The following is an 18,885-nucleotide window of genomic DNA, read 5'->3' on the forward strand; positions in this document are numbered from 1 at the left end:
CAGATCTTTTTCAATATCCTTCACGTTATCTGGTTTTCGTACTATCGCTGAAGTTAATAATGCAGCGCTTTGGAGAAGACATACCTTTTTCGGACTTTTTTCTTGATATAATAATCCCAGTTTGTGCAGAATCTTTGCTGATTTTTTGGGGTCTGCTTCTACTCCATTATAGCAGTAATCATTTTTCAATTTCTTGGCTAAATCTTTTTCCGATTCCATGTTGTATCAAAAACTATTTACCTTAAAATAAAAATACAATTTAATTTGCCACAAGTAACTAAAGTCGTCATTCTGCAGCGTCACACATCCAAGCAGTTGCTAGGAGTTGCACGAAGGTTTTGTTTGTCAAGCTATGTTTGTCAATAGAGGTCTTTGTGTGCTAATGGCGAAACGTTTGCGCAAAACCGTATTTTATTCATCACCCAACGAGATCAAACAAGGCCCAACTGAATTAAATGATGTAATGAGATGAAGGCTATGTTGCCATGTGCTCCAAATACTGTAGTTCCACCCTTGTAGGCTCGGTGATCATTGCAATTTTAAGTGTTTTCCATTGATGGAGAATGGCTTATGGGTAGAACTAACTAAATTAGCTATCTACATGTAGCTTTTTTGCAATCTACCAATTAATGTACATTCGACCGATTAGACCAGATTAATTAAAAATTTTGAACTAACATTCAGTTTTGCAATGAGAGTTAAAAAATAAAAATAAATTAAGCGTTGTATCGATGTTTAACAAGCATTACGTTACGCAAAAGAATATTGTACAAAGAAAAGGAAAAAATATATTCGCATAACATTTTTATGTTTTGCCGTGTATTTTCGAAACTCGTCATTTGGAAAGAAAAGACTTGGCTAAAGTTGACTTGCTGTTGGCTAAAGTTGACTTTGTGTATGTTACAACAACTTCCTCAGATTCAAACACTATAAAGTACTAATCCTGATGCTTCCTTAATGTACTAACAGTTCTTTACATACTGGTACAAAAAACATTGTTAAAAAAACATGAATCAAAAATGTGATTTCTAAACAGTTTCAGAACATGAAGATAAATGACCATGTCGGACAAAACGACCCAGATTCAGCAAGCAATTATGCTTCAAGTTACCAGTTTTACTTGTATGCACTGCAAATGAAAAGAAAACGAACAGTTGCAGCAACCACAAATGTTAAATTGGTTGACAGTGCTCAAAGAAGCTTAGTTAATTCAATGGTATGTCATATCATATAATTTGAAATATTTTCCAATTGTAACCAACAACTGACATATTGTGGTGACCTATAATTTTGTTTTCAGTTAACCTTTAGCTTATTCTGTGCACAAACATACCTCACCAGCCCACAGTCTGGTGTGACAGACATGCAAACAATTAAAATCATGGCAATGAAAAAAATTTAAGTGAATTCTCAAGAGAAAATCAGACAACCTCTTTACAGGTGATTGTCTTTGATTTGACAACATTTTGTAGTCTGATTTTATTTCATGATTCTTTGATTTTTTTCAGGTTTCAGATCCTAATCCTTTTACTTTGGGTCCATGGATGATCATAGCATTTATGAAAATGTCATGTATGCTCAATTAACAGTTGATGACGCAGAAAAACATCTCCAGTGCTGCAGTTTTCTTCTGTTGTAAGTGATTTTATTAGTCTTTGTTGTGTTTATATACTAAATTGTATATATATACATAGTTCTTAAATCTTTGCACTTAAGAATCTAAAAATGTTTTTGGGTTTGTTATTGTCAATGTTATTACAAATATTCATAAATCGTTAGTGACAGGCTGAAAAAGTTGCTCAACCAAAACTTTATTCTTCTTCATGACAATTTTGATACACTACATAAGGTTTGTTCAACTTATATGTCGATATTTTGTAGGAACTGTATTGAATAATAAAGCAATTGTCACTTTTGTTGGATGAAAAACTTCCTTCATGCATATTAACAGTGAGGTAAGTTAAAGCATATTTTTTGTGTTATTTTAATCTGTTGTACATTAAAATTATGTTTCTCATTCTGTCCTTAGGCAACCCAAATTGGTCCGGAAAGCTTTTTCAAAAAACAGTTAAAATTACCATCAAACTAAAGTGTAGTCATTTGTGAGCTATTTTGATTTTGTTGTTTTCCAACATTGTTATAATCTGCTCCCTTGGAAAATATTGTCTTGCACTTGCCTGACATAGTTTTTGTAAATGTTTGCAAAATGGACATAACGTGCCTGCTTATGAAAAATATTTGCAACTCCTACTAATTTCCCGAAATAATGCACTACACTCAACATTTCACTGCATAGTTGTGCTTTTTCGTCGGAGAAAAGGCTTCAAAAGTATATGTTTAGCAGATTCTTTCCAAATATTGTTAGTTCATATCGAACATGTTTAATTTTGCAGGTTGAAGCAAAACAACAACACCTTATCAGACTGTTGTGAAGTCATCATGTAATGGAAACACCTCCTTCAAAATAGAAATGTGTAAAGGTGACAACATTTGTGTTGCGAACTCTCTTATGCCTTGGATGTGCTCTGATCACTGATCTTTGTTTTCCTAAAACTTTACTTTCTTGCTGTCACAGTATGATGCAATCAAAATATCACTTATTTTTCTTTTCAAGATCTGTAACCACTGTTATAACATTTCTGTTTTGTGTAGGAAACATTGCTGCTGATAAATATGCTAGCTATCAACATTTTTATAAAACTTGACTAATAAAGAGTCTAATTTTTGAACAAATATTTCATTTACAGTGATTGTTTCTTTCATTTCTTGTTCTGTAATACATTTGCATTGCTATATTTGTGCAGTTTTGTAGGAGTTGAAAAGACAACGCAAGGGTGTAACAGAAAAATCTGTAGGTAGCAGTGGGTGGGTAAACGCAGGCTAGTGGTGGAAATTACCACCACTGGAGGTGTTAAACCTCAAGCGTGGAGTTTTCCACCCCAACCCTAGGGGTGGAATTGTCCAACGTAGCTTGGAATTATGGGACCACCCCTCGGGTTGGTAATACTTTTGAAGCCTTTTCTCCGACGAAAAAGCACAACTATGCAGTGAAAAGTTGAGTGTAGTGCATTATTTTGGGAAATTAGTAGGAGTTGCAAATATTTTTTATAAGCAGGCACGTTATGTCTATTTTGCAAACATTAACAAAGACTATGTCAGGCAAGTGCAAGACAATATTTTCCAAGGGAGCAGATTATAACAATGTTGGAAAAAAACAAAATCAAAATAGCTCACAAATGACTACACTTTAGTTTGATGGTAGTAATTTTAACTGTTTTTTGAAAAAGCTTTCCGGACCAATTTGGGTTGCCTAAGGACAGAATGAGAAACATAATTTTAATGTACAACAGATTAAAATAACACAAAAAATATGCTTTAACTTACCTCACTGTTAATATGCATGAAGGAAGTTTTTCATCCAACAAAAGTGACAATTGCTTTATTATTCAATACAGTTCCTACAAAATATCGACATATAAGTTGAACAAACCTTATGTAGTGTATCAAAATTGTCATGAAGAAGAATAAAGTTTTGGTTGAGCAACTTTTTCATCCTGTCACTAACGATTTATGAATGTTTGTGATAACATTGACAATAACAAACCCAAAAACATTTTTAGATTCTTAAGTGCAAAGATTTAAGAACTATGTATATATATACAATTTAGTATATAAACACAACAAAGACTTATAAAATCACTTACAACAGAAGAAAACTGCAGCACTGGAGATGTTTTTCTGCTGTTAATTGAGCATACATGACATTTTTATAAATGCTATGATCATTCATGGACCCAAAGTAAAAGGATTAGGATCTGAAACCTGAAGAAAATCAAACAATCATGAAATAAAATCAGACTACAAAATGTTGTCAAATCAAAGACAATCACCTGTAAAGAGGTTGTCTGATTTTCTCTTGAGAATTCACTTAAATTTTTTTCATTGCCATGATTTTAATTGTTTGCATGTCTGTCACACCAGACTGTGGGCTGGTGAGGTATGTTTGTGCACAGAATAAGCTTGGTTAACTGAAAACAAAATTATAGGTCACCACAATATGTCAGTTGTTGGTTACAATTGGAAAATATTTCAAATTATATGATATGACATACCATTGAATTAACTAAGCTTCTTTGAGCACTGTCAACCAATTTAACATTTGTGCTTGCTGCTACTGTTCGTTTTCTTTTCATTGGCAATGCATACAAGTAAAACTGGTAACTTGAAGCACAATGGCTTGCTGAATCTGGGTCGTTTTGTCCGGCATGGTCATTTATCTTCATGTTCTGAAACTGTTCAGAAATCACATTTTTGATTCATCTTTTTTTAACAATGTTTTTTATACCAGTATGTAAAGAACTGTTAGTAGATTAAGGAAGCATCAGGATTAGTACTTTAGTGTTTGAATCTGAGGAAGTTGTTGTAACATACACAAACTGATATAACACACAACTGCAAAAAGCAGTGTAATTTGACGTGGGTCGCAAAACTTAAATATAATTAAAATATAATTACCTACCTTTAGTTTTAACAAGCAGGTTTCCTTCCAAAACACATCGTTCACTAAATAAATTCTAACAGCAAGTCAACTTTAGCTAAGTCTTTTCTTTCCAAATAGCGAGTTTCGAAAATACGCGGCAAATCATAAAAATGTTATGCGAATATATTTTTTCCTTTTCTTTGTGCAATATTCTTTTGCGTAACGTAATGCTTGTTAAACAACGATACAAACGCTTAATTTATTTTTATTTTTAAACTCTCATTGCAAAACTGAATGTTAGTTCAAAATTTTTAATTAATCTGGTCTAATCGGTCGAATCTACATTGATTGGTAGATTGCAAAAAAGCTTGTAGCAACACGCATGTTTCCCTACTTAATTCTTTACACATTTGGAACACATACGGACCGAAGACTGCAGACGGTGTTAAGCTTTCCTGCAGGAGCTCCCACAGGCTTTCTGGCATCCTGCTGGACAACACATTTTTTCTGACACTTTGTTATAAAACGCTCATTTCGTAATCCTTCAACCACTTCAGCCAGTCTAGGCTAGTCTTGCCTACTCTCAGTCGCTCGTATTCTCTCGGCCCTGTCGTTATTCTTGCCATCGCGCTGTAAACGTTCGCACGTCCTTTTAATAGTTAAATTCGCTGCAATTCAGTCACGTGTTAAACGCGCTTGAAACTAGTTAAACTTAAGCCACCTGGTAATTGCAATCGTGTGTTTCCATTAATAAAGAAGTCTGTTCACGGAGCTTTTAATTCAGTAGTCTATATCAGCAAGAACACGCAAACAGACTTTAGCTTTAGCAAAGCAGCGACTGGGAATCCAACTTGTACGCTGCACTGGTGACCTTGCTCGACGTGATCACAATTGCTCTTACCAGGTTGGTTTGTTCCGTTTATTTTTGGTAATATTCTATTGCATTGTACTTTGTGATTCTCACGAAATTTTACTTGTTTAGGTGTGAATTTCGTGGCGAATGGTAGATGATGGTTCTCCATTATCATGACGGACGCGAGAATAGATGTGGACGCAATGACTAAGAATCAATTATAACCCGGTACTGTAATTTTAATTTATAAGTCTCAACGCAATATTATTAAGTCACTACGTTTAAAGCCAAACTGCTCTTAAAGCATGTTTTGTCTGTGAAACTATACTATGCAAGTAAAACGCCTATCCTATATGGTTATGTCAGTATGTATGTATGTATGTGTGTGTTATATTCTTTATGTTTCAAGAAAGGGGTTCTTTAGTTGAAGTAACTCATGTAACTAAAACGTTAGTTTTATTGGCATACGTGTTTGACGTTACTTAATGGTGAATTGTGGACCCTAGCCTAAACATTTTGTCTGCTTAGAAAGTCCTCCATATGCACAGCAGAGGCGCGGCGCAGTTAAGGGACCTGACGTCTTTCGTGTAGCAAGGTCACACAGATACAATTTTCAGTCATTATGTCGGAATACCTTAGACCTTCCCTGGTCTTGACGACATGACTTCTATGCCAATGGCATTTAGTCAAGCACGACTGACGTCCCTTTAGGAGTAATCCTTGCACTATTTTAGCTAGGGTTGTTATGGCTGGTTGAAGCATGAAACTGCTGATTAACCTAACTCACGTATGATTTTAAGTTTTGGCCCATTTTTTTTGTGACATGAATTTATCTTAAACTAAACTACCACTTTTAACGTATGGTCTTTGTTGCTGTTATATCCTAAAACATATTTTTTTTTACTACTATTAGTGCCACAAACTTAGTCCTCGTCTACTTTTGTCATTTTCTTGTAGCGTTAATTTGACGAGAGGACGCCTAACTCTTGTAAGTCCATTATTTTTAGGAAGATCACCTCCAGTTTGGAAGTATTAAGTGTGACGTGTCTTAAAACTTGACATTATTCCAAAAATTGGCATTGAGGATAATTGGTTATACCTATACAACTATTGGTTGCATATTGCTATTGCGAGGCCAGCTCTTTATTCACACATGTACCTGAATGAGTACAGATGATTTCTTTACACGAGATGAGCCAATTTGCTTTTTGACGGCCATCCAGCTGAGCTTTTATTTTTTGTACGCGCATATTATGTCGCATGCGGATCGTTGCCTATGCTTTTTGACGGCCCAAGAGAAAATGTAAGCATTGGTTGCGCACGCTACAATGCGATGGAATTTGTGGTTCATTTTAGTTTTTAATAACCTTTTTTAATTTGTCATGCAGCACGCAAATTCCATAAAAGCTTGATTTTTTTTGAATTGTTTGAGCATTTTACTGCTGGTTTTCTTTTGTACACAAAAAAAAAAAAGAATCACCGTGACAGCAAAACCAAGACGATAATGCGGCCGATAACCACCACAAATCACCGAATTCAATGCAACCCAATTTTCAACAGCCAAAGGTCAAAACGACACTGGATTTCGGATAGAAACTACCAATCTTCACAAGGAAGGGACATGTGTAGCAACACGCATGTTTCCCTACTTAATTCTTTACACATTTGGAACACATACGGACCGAAGACTGCAGACGGTGTTAAGCTTTCCTGCAGGAGCTCCCACAGGCTTTCTGGCATCCTGCTGGACAACACATTTTTTCTGACACTTTGTTATAAAACGCTCATTTCGTAATCCTTCAACCACTTCAGCCAGTCTAGGCTAGTCTTGCCTACTCTCAGTCGCTCGTATTCTCTCGGCCCTGTCGTTATTCTTGCCATCGCGCTGTAAACGTTCGCATGTTCTTTTAATAGTTAAATTCGCTGCAATTCAGTCACGTGTTAAACGCGCTTGAAACAAGTTAAACTTAAGCCACCTGGTAATTGCAATCGTGTGTTTCCATTAATAAAGAAGTCTGTTCACGGAGCTTTTAATTCAGTAGTCTATATCAGCAAGAACACGCAAACAGACTTTAGCTTTAGCAAAGCAGCGACTGGGAATCCAACTTGTACGCTGCAAGCTACATGTAGATAGCTAATTTAGTTAGTTCTACCCATAAGCCATTCTCCATCAATGGAAAACACTTAAAAATTGCAATGATCACCGAGCCTACAAGGGTGGAACTACAACAACCTCATGGGTGTAACTTTCCACCGAAAATTTATCAATGCGTGGAAAAGCACACGCCAAAATTTTTGAGGTGGAAAACTACAACAAAAGAGTGGATTTTAACAAGTAAAGGTGGTAAAATTCCACTTCGGGGTGGCAAAGTCAAACATAGGTTGGAAAATGCCAACCTATGTTCGTAATTACCACCTTTTTTCCACCCTAAAAATTTACAGTGTAGGCGTCGATTTAGGGGTGACTGGGGTGACATGTCACCCCTCACAAACAAACAGGGGTGACAACGCATATATTGTCACCCCTGGATTTGTTTAAATCAAAAATTATTGTCAGAAAAACCACATACATTATACTATGCGTTAAGCTGGTTTCGAACGACCTGTATGATCACCGTCACAATCGTGACCAACACAAGGTGTCTAGTGGATTGTTACGTAGCGCAGCAGTTGTTGTAACATAATGGTAAGAATCGGCATTGTTGCGTAATATATTTGTATGTTACTTCATAATTACTAAATCTGCAATAGATCGTGTGAAACAAAAATATGCCGCTTTCAGTAAGGGGGTCCGTAATTGAAGTTTTAAAACTTAGTGCTACAACAACATGATTCGGTGTAAAAACAAAGTGACACGAAACGGAATTTGCGTCGTTTGCCTATGTTCAGGGTGATGCGACTGACGAAATGTTTTTTGCGTGTTTCTGAAACCTGGAAAAGTCACCCTTAATGTTTTACAAAACGTTAAAAAATCGACGCCTATGCTGGCAACGAAAGAATTTTTCCCACGCTAATAGTTCTTGGTCGACCAAAAAGTTATATGTGCATATGTTTGATAGAATTATAGTACGAAATATAGTTTTAAAAAGCCTTTTTTGCAATTGGGATATTTCAAGATTTCAAGATTTGTTTTTTTTTTCGTCATCATAAATTGCACATGTTTTCAAACAGTAATATGGACCTATGTGATACGAAAGGTTAGGCCTACAGCTAAGCACCAAATAATGGGTAACACTGTATCCAAAACCAGAGTTTTTCATGTTATAGAAAACATTTTTGCAGGGTTTATGTCAGCACTGATGTTTTGCGACCGCTTTGCCTCGTTTCCCTTTGGTCGTAAATGATAAAACGAAATTAACTGCATCCATTGCACCATCTGAACACAAAGTCCAAACCCTTTGCCGCCAATCGAGTTTTGCAAATAAAGTTTCTTGCAAAGCCTAGCTCGCGATTAACGACATGTCAATAATTTAAGAGTTGCAAACATATTGTTAGGTTGCAAACTATGAAGCTTAAAAATGTTTGCTCTTTTACAGGTTCCAACCACACATGCAATGAAGGAAGACAATGAGTCAGCCTGACCTTACAGTCGAAATGACAGTCGGACGTAGCGATATCTCCAGTCTGAAAACAACTTAAAAGGTTTAACATATTATGAAGAACAACAATATATAGTGCTTGCTCGTATTGTATTATTATTCACGTTGTCGAACAAAGCTATTTCTTTTGGTGTTGTTACAGGTTTACTTCAAATTAAAGGATAAAAATAAATAAAAATCGTTGCTATGTTTTTGCAAAGAACGGTTGCTTGCAACATGGAATCGGAAAATTACTTGGCACAGAGGTTAAAAAATGAGCACTGCTATGACGGAGTAGAAACTGAACCCAAAGAATCAGCCGAACTTTTGCATAAACTAGGACTATTGTACAAGGAAAAAAGTCCCAACAAGATTTGTCTTCTTCAAAGTGCTGCATTAATGACATCAGCAGTAGCACGGAAACCGGATAACTTGAAGGTAATTGAAAAAGATCTGAACGACTTGTGTTTGCACATTTTAACAACTGCTGAAGCATCGAAGCCGGATACACTTCTCATTGACAATGCCGTGAGGAAGGCAAAACAACTGATTGAACTGCTTCGAGAAACAACAAATAAGAAGTTGAAAACTTTGGTTCCATTAGCAGATGGTTTGGAAGAAGAGAAACTGAAATTCTTAAGAAAAGTGCGATCGAATGATATCAGAAAATTACAGAAATATATTACCGACCAGTACAAAGATGTTATGAAAATTATAGCTAGCCATGTAGTCAAAATATTGGGTAAACCGCCTTGCAAATTTTCAGTAGTTGGAATGGGTTCCTTGGCAAGAGAAGAAGTTACTCCATTTTCCGACTTTGAACACATCATTGTTTTAGAGAATGAGATTCAAAATGTACAAAATTTTGAGAATATTGTGGAATATTATCGATGGTTTTCAACAGTGCTTCTTTTAATTATCATTCGTTTGGGGGAAACAATTCTGTCTTGTTTGGGCATCCCTTGTTTAAACCATCCACTTGAAAAAGAAAAGAATTGGTTTTATGACAAATACACTCCATGTGGAATTAGGCCTGATGGATTTGCACCGCACGTCAGTAAAAATCCATTAGGAAGGCAAACAGAAACACCAGATAAACCTTGGATAAATGAGTTAATTAAGCCAGTGAGTGAAATGGTGAAGTATTTGGATAGTGAAGAAGATTTAAAGGAAGGATATCACTTGGCAGACATGTTGACAAAAACCTGTCACATATTTGGAGACGTTATCACTTTTGAGCAGTTTCAAGCACACGTACGTCAGAGAAGTAATACACCAAAGATTTTTGGGAAGACACATGTTTGCCAAGTAAGCAAGGATTTGGCAATGTGCAAAATGGCTGGTGGAAGTGACCATTCCAAATTAGATATTAAGCGTTTTTTTTACCGAAGTTCATCTTTGTTTGTGCATGCACTTGGAAAGTTACATAGCTGTGATCAAAGCAATGGCTTTGAGCTAATTGACGAACTGCTTCAGCGTCAAATAATTACAGATGCTGAACATGTCATGCTACAGTTTTGTTTGGCTGTTGCATGTGAAACCCGGCTTAGAACCTACTGCAATGCTTTTTCTCAACAGGATGTTTATTATCGGTCTCACGGAGCGGAATCCATTGGTTTTCCGTCTTGTATCACAAATTTGACAACATACCTTGGGGCCAGGGCACTGGTTGACTATTTAAGCATATCACAGTCCTTGCAAGTTTATGTTGAAACATGCTTTACTTCCAAAACAGTTCCAACACATATCGACATTACAGAGTGTAAATACCAAATTTCAGCTGCATTTTCATTGGGTTTTTTTCAGTTGACAGATCAACATTTAAGAGAGTACAATGATCTACCGAATATAAAATATTCCTGTCAGGAAGTTGAGTTTCTTTGCGCCAAGGTATCTGCGTTAAGCGGTTGTGGAAAAGACAAGGAGTGTTGGCAACAAGTCAAAATTTATCTACGAAACTTTCGAGAATGGAAAATGCAGCAAAGGGAAAGAAACGAAACATTTTTAGACCAATACATGTGCCATCTCTGTGTCGTGGGAGCCATGAGTTTATTATATACGGCCAACTATATAAGTGCACTGAAGTATTTTCGTAAAGCAAACAAAATCATACATTTCTCTCCATATATTGCTGGCGAAGAATATAAAGCTAAATTAAACGCAAGACTCGGTGAGTGCTTTTTCCTTCTTGGAAGAACACAAAAGGCCCTCAGATATATAAAAACAGGCAATTCACCAGAAGACAGTGTTGTGCGTGGTTGGGGCCTATTGGTTTTATCGAAATTTGACGAGGCAAAACTTCTAGCCGAAGAACTGATAAACCAACGTAAATCGTTGCATGTAGATGAAGACCATGATATATTCATTAGCATGGCATGTCACATTTTAAGTGTGTGTTATCAGAAGCTTGGAAAATTCAAAGAATCTCTTCATTTTCATGATAATGTTTGGAAGCCTCTAAAGGTAACAAATTTGTTAAGTTCACCACATTTGAAGAGTGGCGAAGTTTTTGCAGTGTACTTGAAACTTATGGATTGCATAAAGTTAGCTCAAAAAGCTGGAGAAGAAAAAGATTGGGACCTATTTGTATATCATTCTCAGCAGGCTGAAAAGTTACTATCGGAAAATGATTCGTTTTTAAAGCAAACTAGAATGATCGGAATTCCTTCTTTTGGGGAGCATCCAAGAGTACTTTTATGCAACGACATTGCAACCCGTCTTTTGTCTTTAAAAAAATACAACGAGGCATTAATTTATGCTAAAAAGGGGCTTAGTTGTTCCTTAAAATACGATTGGCCACTTGGTTTCCATGAGTCCACTACAGCTGCAATATTGTTGGTTAAAATACTTTTCTTATGCAGTAAATACAATGACTGTTTATGCGCTGCAAAACATGTTGTGAAGATGTATTTATTTACTGCATTGGACAATTTTAATACCGATTGTAAATTCCGTGCAGCTGTAAAATATTCTCAATGCTGTGAAAAAATTTTGGGCATTTCGTCCACACTTCCATACGATTGTTCCCCATCAGTATTTTTTTCACCAATAACAAAGAATCAAAAACAACTTGTCGTAATTAGAAAGTTGTTGTACTTGCTATCAACAAATGAACCTATTTGTTTTGGTAGAAATGACTTGTTTGACTGATTTGAATTCATTGTAAATGCGCAACAAGCCATTATATCTTTTTTTGACCGTTGACCTTTACCCTCGCTAAATTTTGTTTGCATGGTAACTTGCATGATTTCTTTGGTTTACGTTTGTGTTGTGGGTTTCTTATGTGTCGCTTGCTATTCTATCCAATCACTTTGCTTTATGCTACATCATTTCGTGCTTGAAAATATATGCTCAGCTTTAACGGTCTCGTGTCACAAGTGGACAAGAGAAGTGTTACTGTCTTTATGTACAGTTCCGTTTAACTTCGAACAATAAACCAGCATGGTTGGTTGAAGTAGGTATTAAGCAAGTCTCGAAAGGAAAATAACTGTCTGGTAAAGCAGTTTTCTTGCAAGCATTTTTAATACCATTGTGCAAAGGAGGATTCGGGCTAACAATAAATTCGGGGATGCAAATGCCTAAAACTAGTTAAAAGTCGACATAGAACACCTAATGCTTGCGTGCTCGTTCAACCATAAAGTTGGCATTATGGCGTACATTGTAACAAAGGGGTAGAAGTGGGGTATTATTTGTTGGCAAAACTGTATAAAAATACGAAAATCAATAGAAATACTGACATGCATCAATATAGAAGCCGTGAAGGCGTTAAAGAAACGCAAAGAAAACAATTCGATCGGGCAAGCGATCCTTGTTTGACCTGCGTGTTTGACGTTTTGACACTACACAAAACTCTGATATCACGTACAATCGTGATGCAGGAATCAGATATACGGTTTGTGATTCTGTTATTATTGTTCATAAACTTACATGCCAAACGTCGCCCGAAAAACTTAAAAGGCTGAAAGTTAATCGATAGGAAAAAATGATGTTTTCTTCATATACCGACTAAAACTAGTGTGAGAACTAAAAATAATTCAAACTTTAAAAAATTTATTCCTGACGCTATCAGGAATATTATTCAATAAATTCAAAGCTCTTTTGTCAACTTTACTTTACACCGTCTGAAACAAATTTCCATCATTTAATTTGTAACACCACGGCTTCCATGACGCATAACCCACGTGACTTTTGCAGTGCACGACGCAGCCTCACTTCCCTCAAGCACGACTGTATGCAACAGAAGTGAGGCAGATGCACATGCTTTTACATAGCACATAATATACCTTGAAACTCATAATTGCTGATAAACTCGTATTTTTAACTTAGTTAGAATAAACTGGTAGACAAATTGCAAGAAAGTTGTATAGCCACAAAAGCAGCAAAACAGAGTTTTTATGTCGATACCGAGGAGTGCTTTTGGTCGCATGATAGTTGTATTTGAACAGTCAAGACACCATATTATTGCCCATGAAACTAAATACTAGCAATCTCAGTGATATGAAGATGTGTTAAATTGTTGACGATTGCAGGTTGTCAGGAGTTACCCTAAACGAGTATTTAAAAGCTTAAGGCAATGTGGCCTCATTCTCCCTTGTTTGGTTTCAGATTATACTTGATAAGTGATAACGTTATTTGTAGTTATGTCGGTATTCGCCGCACGTTTATCCACTTCAAACTTTTGTTGTTCCTGTTTGCCTGTGGATTAAACGCAGCGATGCTGGCAGTTGTCACATGACCACGTTGCTGTAACGCCTTTGGCGAGCATTGATGCGTAGCGAGACGGAACCAAGGAAAAAAGGTACTGACATTAAAAGATCCTAAAAGATTTTTTTTGATGGTTCTTCTAAAGTTCTTTAATTGATCGTGTTATGTCACAAACACGACTGACAGATTAAATTATGTAGAGTTCATTCAGAATACTGTTGATGACAAACTGTAGCTATTCAGGTATAGAAAAGGCGAACCTATCTGCAAACGAACAGTAACCGCCCACACACGTAAATGCAACTTTATACGATACACGAACGCTCGACATGAATTCAAGATTGCATGATGTACTTAACCAACTTCGAAAGGAGTTAAGTAAGTAATTCTTTTGGGCCTTGTGTTTGTTGTATTGATTTCTTCTGCGAGCGGCTATGGTAAAGCGTATGACAAACTCGCAATGATAGAATAAGGCTAAAATTTGGACAGGGGCGTCCAGTAGGCGAACTATTTCGAGGGCGTAATACTTAACTTTTTTTTGCTTTGAACAAAAATGTTTTTCCTTATTATTTAGATAATAGTATTTTTCTAGGGTATGAATTATTCATTTTAAGGAAGAAGCCTTCAAAACAGCCTTGTGTCTGCTCTGTTTGTTCGTGTAACCGCTGCAGCACATCGTGTAACTCTTTAGGTACGTTGGATATTTTTTTTCTTGTCAGTGTTTTAGTACCTAATTGTATTAAAACAAATTAAATAATATTCAAATAAATTGTCATAATGAACAACTTTAAAACAACGTTTTACCATCAGTCATTGTAGAGACGTTTGCAAAAAGGGTCAACAGATGCCACTTTTGACGTTGTCGATTTCCCCGTCTATTTACAATTTTGGTCGTAACTTCCTTCAGTCCAACTCAGCTTATTTGCCGTATTACTTGATTAAGACGTACATATATATGGTTCAATGGATTATGGGAATGTGAAACAGAGGAATAATTATGACTGTAAACTAGTTTCAATTTTTTGATCGTTTTTAGCTGAAATGGATCACGAAGTGGAATCTGAAAGCGACATTGCAAACAAGCTAAAAGAACAATATTGCTTTAATGGAGTCGAAACCAACACGAAAGAATCTGCAAAGCTTCTGCACAAACTTGGACTGGCGTACAGAAGAAAAAGTCCTGATAAAATTTGTCTTCTCCAAAGTGCAGCTTTACTAACTTCAGCCATACTAAGAAAACCGGATAATGTGAAGGATATTGAAAAAGACCTAAACAAGTTGTGTTTGCACATTCTAACATTAGCCAAGGCTTTAAATCCCAACATACTTTTGGTGGATGCTGCCGTGAAAAAGGCAAAGCAACAAATCAAAATGCTCAGAGAAACAACAGATAAGAAACTAAAATACTTGGGTCCCACTCGCGATACTTTGAAGGGATGGAGACTCAAGCTCCTACGAAAAGAGCGATCGAAATATATCAGAAATTTACAGAAAGATATTTCCAACCAGTACAAAGATGTTATGCAAAGTATAGCAGGTCATGTTGTCAGCATATTGGGCAAACCCCCTTGCAAGTTTTCTTTGGTTGGAATGGGCTTAATAGCTAAAGAAGAAATAACTCCCTATTCTGACTTTGAACACATCATTGTTTTAGAGGAGGGAATACAAAATGTAAAAGATTACCACAAAATTATGGAGTATTTTAGATGGTTTGCCACACTGCTTCTATTGATCATCATCCTAGTGGGGGAAACCGTATTGTCATTTTTGTGTATTCCTTGTTTAAATCATCCACTTGATAAGGAAAAGAATTGGTTTTATGATAAATACACTCCATGTGGAATTAGGCCTGATGGATTTGCACCGCATGCAAGTAAACATCCACTCGGAAGACAAACAAGAACTCCAGACAAACCCTGGATAAATGAGTTAATCAAGCCAGTAAGCGAGATGATCAAGATCTTAGATAGTGAGGAAGGAATGAAGGAAGGATATTACTTGGCAGATATGTTGACACAAACATGCCTCGTATATGGAGATGTGATCACCTACGAGAAGCTCAATAGGCGAGTGAAGCAAAGTCACAAATGGGAGGTTTTTGGTATGTCCAATGTTCAACAAGTAACCAGGGATTTGGATATGTGCATATTAGTGGATGCGAATAACCATTTGAAATTAGATGTTAAGCGGTTTTTTTACCGAGGTTCTTCCTTGTTTGTTCAAGCCCTTGGTAAGTTGCATGGCTGTCACCAAAGCAATGTTTTCGAACTCATTGACGAACTGTTTCAGCACCAACTTATCGACAGTGTTGTTCGTGACAAGCTCCAATTCTGTTTCGCTGTTTCGTGTGAGGCCCGGATTCGAACTTACAGCAAAGCTTTATCCCAACAAGATCTTTATTATCGAACTTTCTCCACTGAACAGATGGGTTTACCATCCTTTATCACAGACATGGCATCAGAAGTTGGAACCAGAGCACTAGTTGACTGTTTGAGCATATCACGGTCCTTACAGGTTCATGTTTACAAATGCTTCACCACTAAAACAGCCACAAGATATAGTGCTTTTGATATAATTAATAGCCAACTTGCCATTGCATTGTCTTTAGGCTTGTTGCAGTTTGTTGATCAGCTGGTAAAGGAATGCAACGATCTACAGGACATAAAATATTCATATAATGACACTGAATTTCAACTGGCCAAGTTGTATGCTCTTAAAGCTTGCAGACAATACAAGGAATGTTTGCAACAAGTCAATATTCATCTACGAAACTTGCGGAAATGGAAAATAAGCGAAAATTTTTTGAACAGATTCATTTGGCAACTTTATGTCACTGCTGCCAAATGTTTGACGTTTTTTGGCAAATACAAAAATGCCCTAAAGTTCTATCGTAAAGCAAACAAAGTCTTATACTTCTTTCAGGACAGTTTTGGCGAACAATTTAAATCACAAATAGACTCAGGATTCGGTGAATGTTTTATCTCCCTTGGACGTGCGAAACGAGCCTTAAAATATATCACCCTAAATTACAACGCAAGTAAGTCTCCGGAAGCCTGCATTGCGTTGGCTAGCTGTCTAGTGAGTTTGTCGAAATTTGACGAAGCGAAACTTGTCGCTGAAGATCTGATAAATCAACGAAAAACTCTACATGTCGAGGAAAATTCTGACATATTCATTGACCTTGCTTACCCTATTTTAGAAGTGTGTTATCGGAATCTTGGAGATTACAAAAAATCTGCACAGTTTTGCGACAAACCATCTACAAAAACAGGATCATTACGAAGTTCGTCCCATTTTAGAGATAATGTGGCCTTTGCACCCGACATTGAGGAATTCTATACTGCTTACTGCAAATTTGAGAAGTGTATGAAGCAAGCTGATACCCACGGAGAAGATAATAATTGGGACCTTGCGGTGTACCATTGCAAACAGGCCGAAATTATGCTTCCGATTTTTGATGCGTTTTTAAAACTACCTGCGATTGCGCAAATTGCCTCCACGAAGCAACACCCACGCGTATATTTTTGCAACAGTATTGGCATCCATCTTTCCAAACTCCATAGATTCAACGAGGCGGTAATTTATGCGAAAAGGGGGTTTCGTTGTTCGTTAGACTATGATTGGCCACATGGTTTTCATCCGTGCACCAAGGCTGCATCCAGACTAGTTGTGGCGCTTTTCAACTGTTGTCACTACGGTGATTGTTTACGCGCGGCAGAGCATGTCATGAGTATGTGTCAATACATTGCGTGGGAAAATTTCAACACTGATCCTAGATTTCGTGTTGTTGTGGAACTTTTCCAAAGGTGTGAAGCAAAGCTAGGCGTTTCACCAACTCTTCCTTATATGTGCTCTCCGTCTGTTTATTATCTTCAATAAGAAATCAAAAAGCCATATTTTTCCAAAATGCTTTTATTTGGAATGCTTTTAAATCCTTTTCAACAAGTAAACGTAGGTGTTTATGGTAAAAATATTTTATCAAAGTTACTGAACATGTAGCTGATAATTGAGAATAAGAGCATCTTTAAACGTGATATTTTATGTGTACTGTTATTAAAACTAAGCACACATAGCATTATACTGCTATTTTTTTGCTGCCAGGCATACTAATTAATCAAAAATGTTGCTCTGTCTTACGTTTCTAAACTGCCACACAGAACACTGGGCAGGATGGTGTCACACCCTATCGAGAAGGGTACGGCCCAACCCAAAAGCGTTGCGTATTACATTCCGTGTAAGGACTGCGGTGGAGCATATATCGGTGTAACCGGTAGAGCGCTGCAGACACGGTTAAAAGAGCATCGCCGCGACGTTGCAGCGAAGAATAGCCAGAGGACAGCACTGGCGAAACACGCTGCCACACTCGGCCACCGAGTTAACTTTGACGAGGTCCGAGTCCTAGAGATGGAGGAGGACCACACAAAACGTTTATTCCTGGAGACGCTCCACATTCACAAGAACAACCATTGCGTGCATGACAAGGCATGTGTGTACTTTCCAGCTGTTAACAACAACTTGCTGTAAGTGTTACGCCCCGCTACACACCTGGTCACATGACGATACAAGCGGTGCCAATGTTATCCATTCCCATTTTTCTTGTGTTTTTCTTACGTTTTTCTTGCATTTTTAGTGTTTATGAGCTTGATGCAATGTTGTTGACATAACCCTGAGGAAGTCTTGCCGGACGGCAGACGAAACGTCGGTTTTAAATAAACACTTTATAAACAGGGCCATCAGAAGGACAATTCTAATTAACACATAACATTGTCATGATTTAGGTTTTTAAGGCGATAAAATCGGTTTGGTTCTTTTGCTTTTCCTGGTTTACCCTTGGTCACAACTTGATTCTTAATTCAACCTTGATGTTATTTTAAGTTTAGTATATTATCGTTAACCTATCCGTTTTCGTGGCTCGTGTTAAAATCTTCTTCAATACATTTTTTGTCAGGAAACATTTCAAACATAAACAACATGATGAAGCAAAAGTATTACCTTGTCGCATGACAAGGCAAGGCCTTGGTGTTACCAGCTGATTGGTTTTCACCACAACGTATTTCTGCTGGGGATATGGGTCAAAAGCACCTTGACCGATCGGCCAATTACCCGCTCTTTTTTGTCCGCGCCGGAATTCGAACCCAGGATGTCCTGGGCACGAATCCCGATCAAGTTTTTTTCTGGGTATATTGGATAGGCGCTGCACCCAATGAAGATAAAGTGTACGCGCAGCGACATCGTGTGGTTTAATTTTTATTTACATCTTCAGCAAGAAA

General features: G+C 37.0%; 1 protein-coding gene and 1 long non-coding RNA gene across 2 annotated transcripts in view; both read left to right on the forward strand.

Annotated features, from left to right (window-relative positions):
- The window catches only part of LOC145912030 (uncharacterized), a 227,957-nt gene extending 211,491 nt beyond the window's left edge, over window positions 1-16,466 (forward strand). The window contains exons 2-4 of the mRNA XM_082999457.1: window positions 15,582-16,103; window positions 16,224-16,355; window positions 16,426-16,466. Of these exons, the coding sequence (XP_082855583.1) occupies window positions 15,582-16,103; window positions 16,224-16,355; window positions 16,426-16,466 (695 nt within the window). The remainder of the gene's footprint in view (window positions 1-15,581; window positions 16,104-16,223; window positions 16,356-16,425) is intronic.
- Window positions 1,004-2,679, forward strand: LOC145912287 (uncharacterized). The gene is made up of 5 exons (XR_014403283.1): window positions 1,004-1,216; window positions 1,301-1,440; window positions 1,509-1,635; window positions 1,882-1,955; window positions 2,394-2,679. It is a non-coding gene; the product is annotated as an uncharacterized LOC145912287 (long non-coding RNA).
- Window positions 16,467-18,885: the final 2,419 nt, after the last annotated feature.

The sequence above is a fragment of the Ascidia mentula genome, chromosome 8 (genome assembly GCF_947561715.1).
Source record: "Ascidia mentula chromosome 8, kaAscMent1.1, whole genome shotgun sequence".
Lineage (NCBI taxonomy): Eukaryota > Metazoa > Chordata > Ascidiacea > Phlebobranchia > Ascidiidae > Ascidia > Ascidia mentula.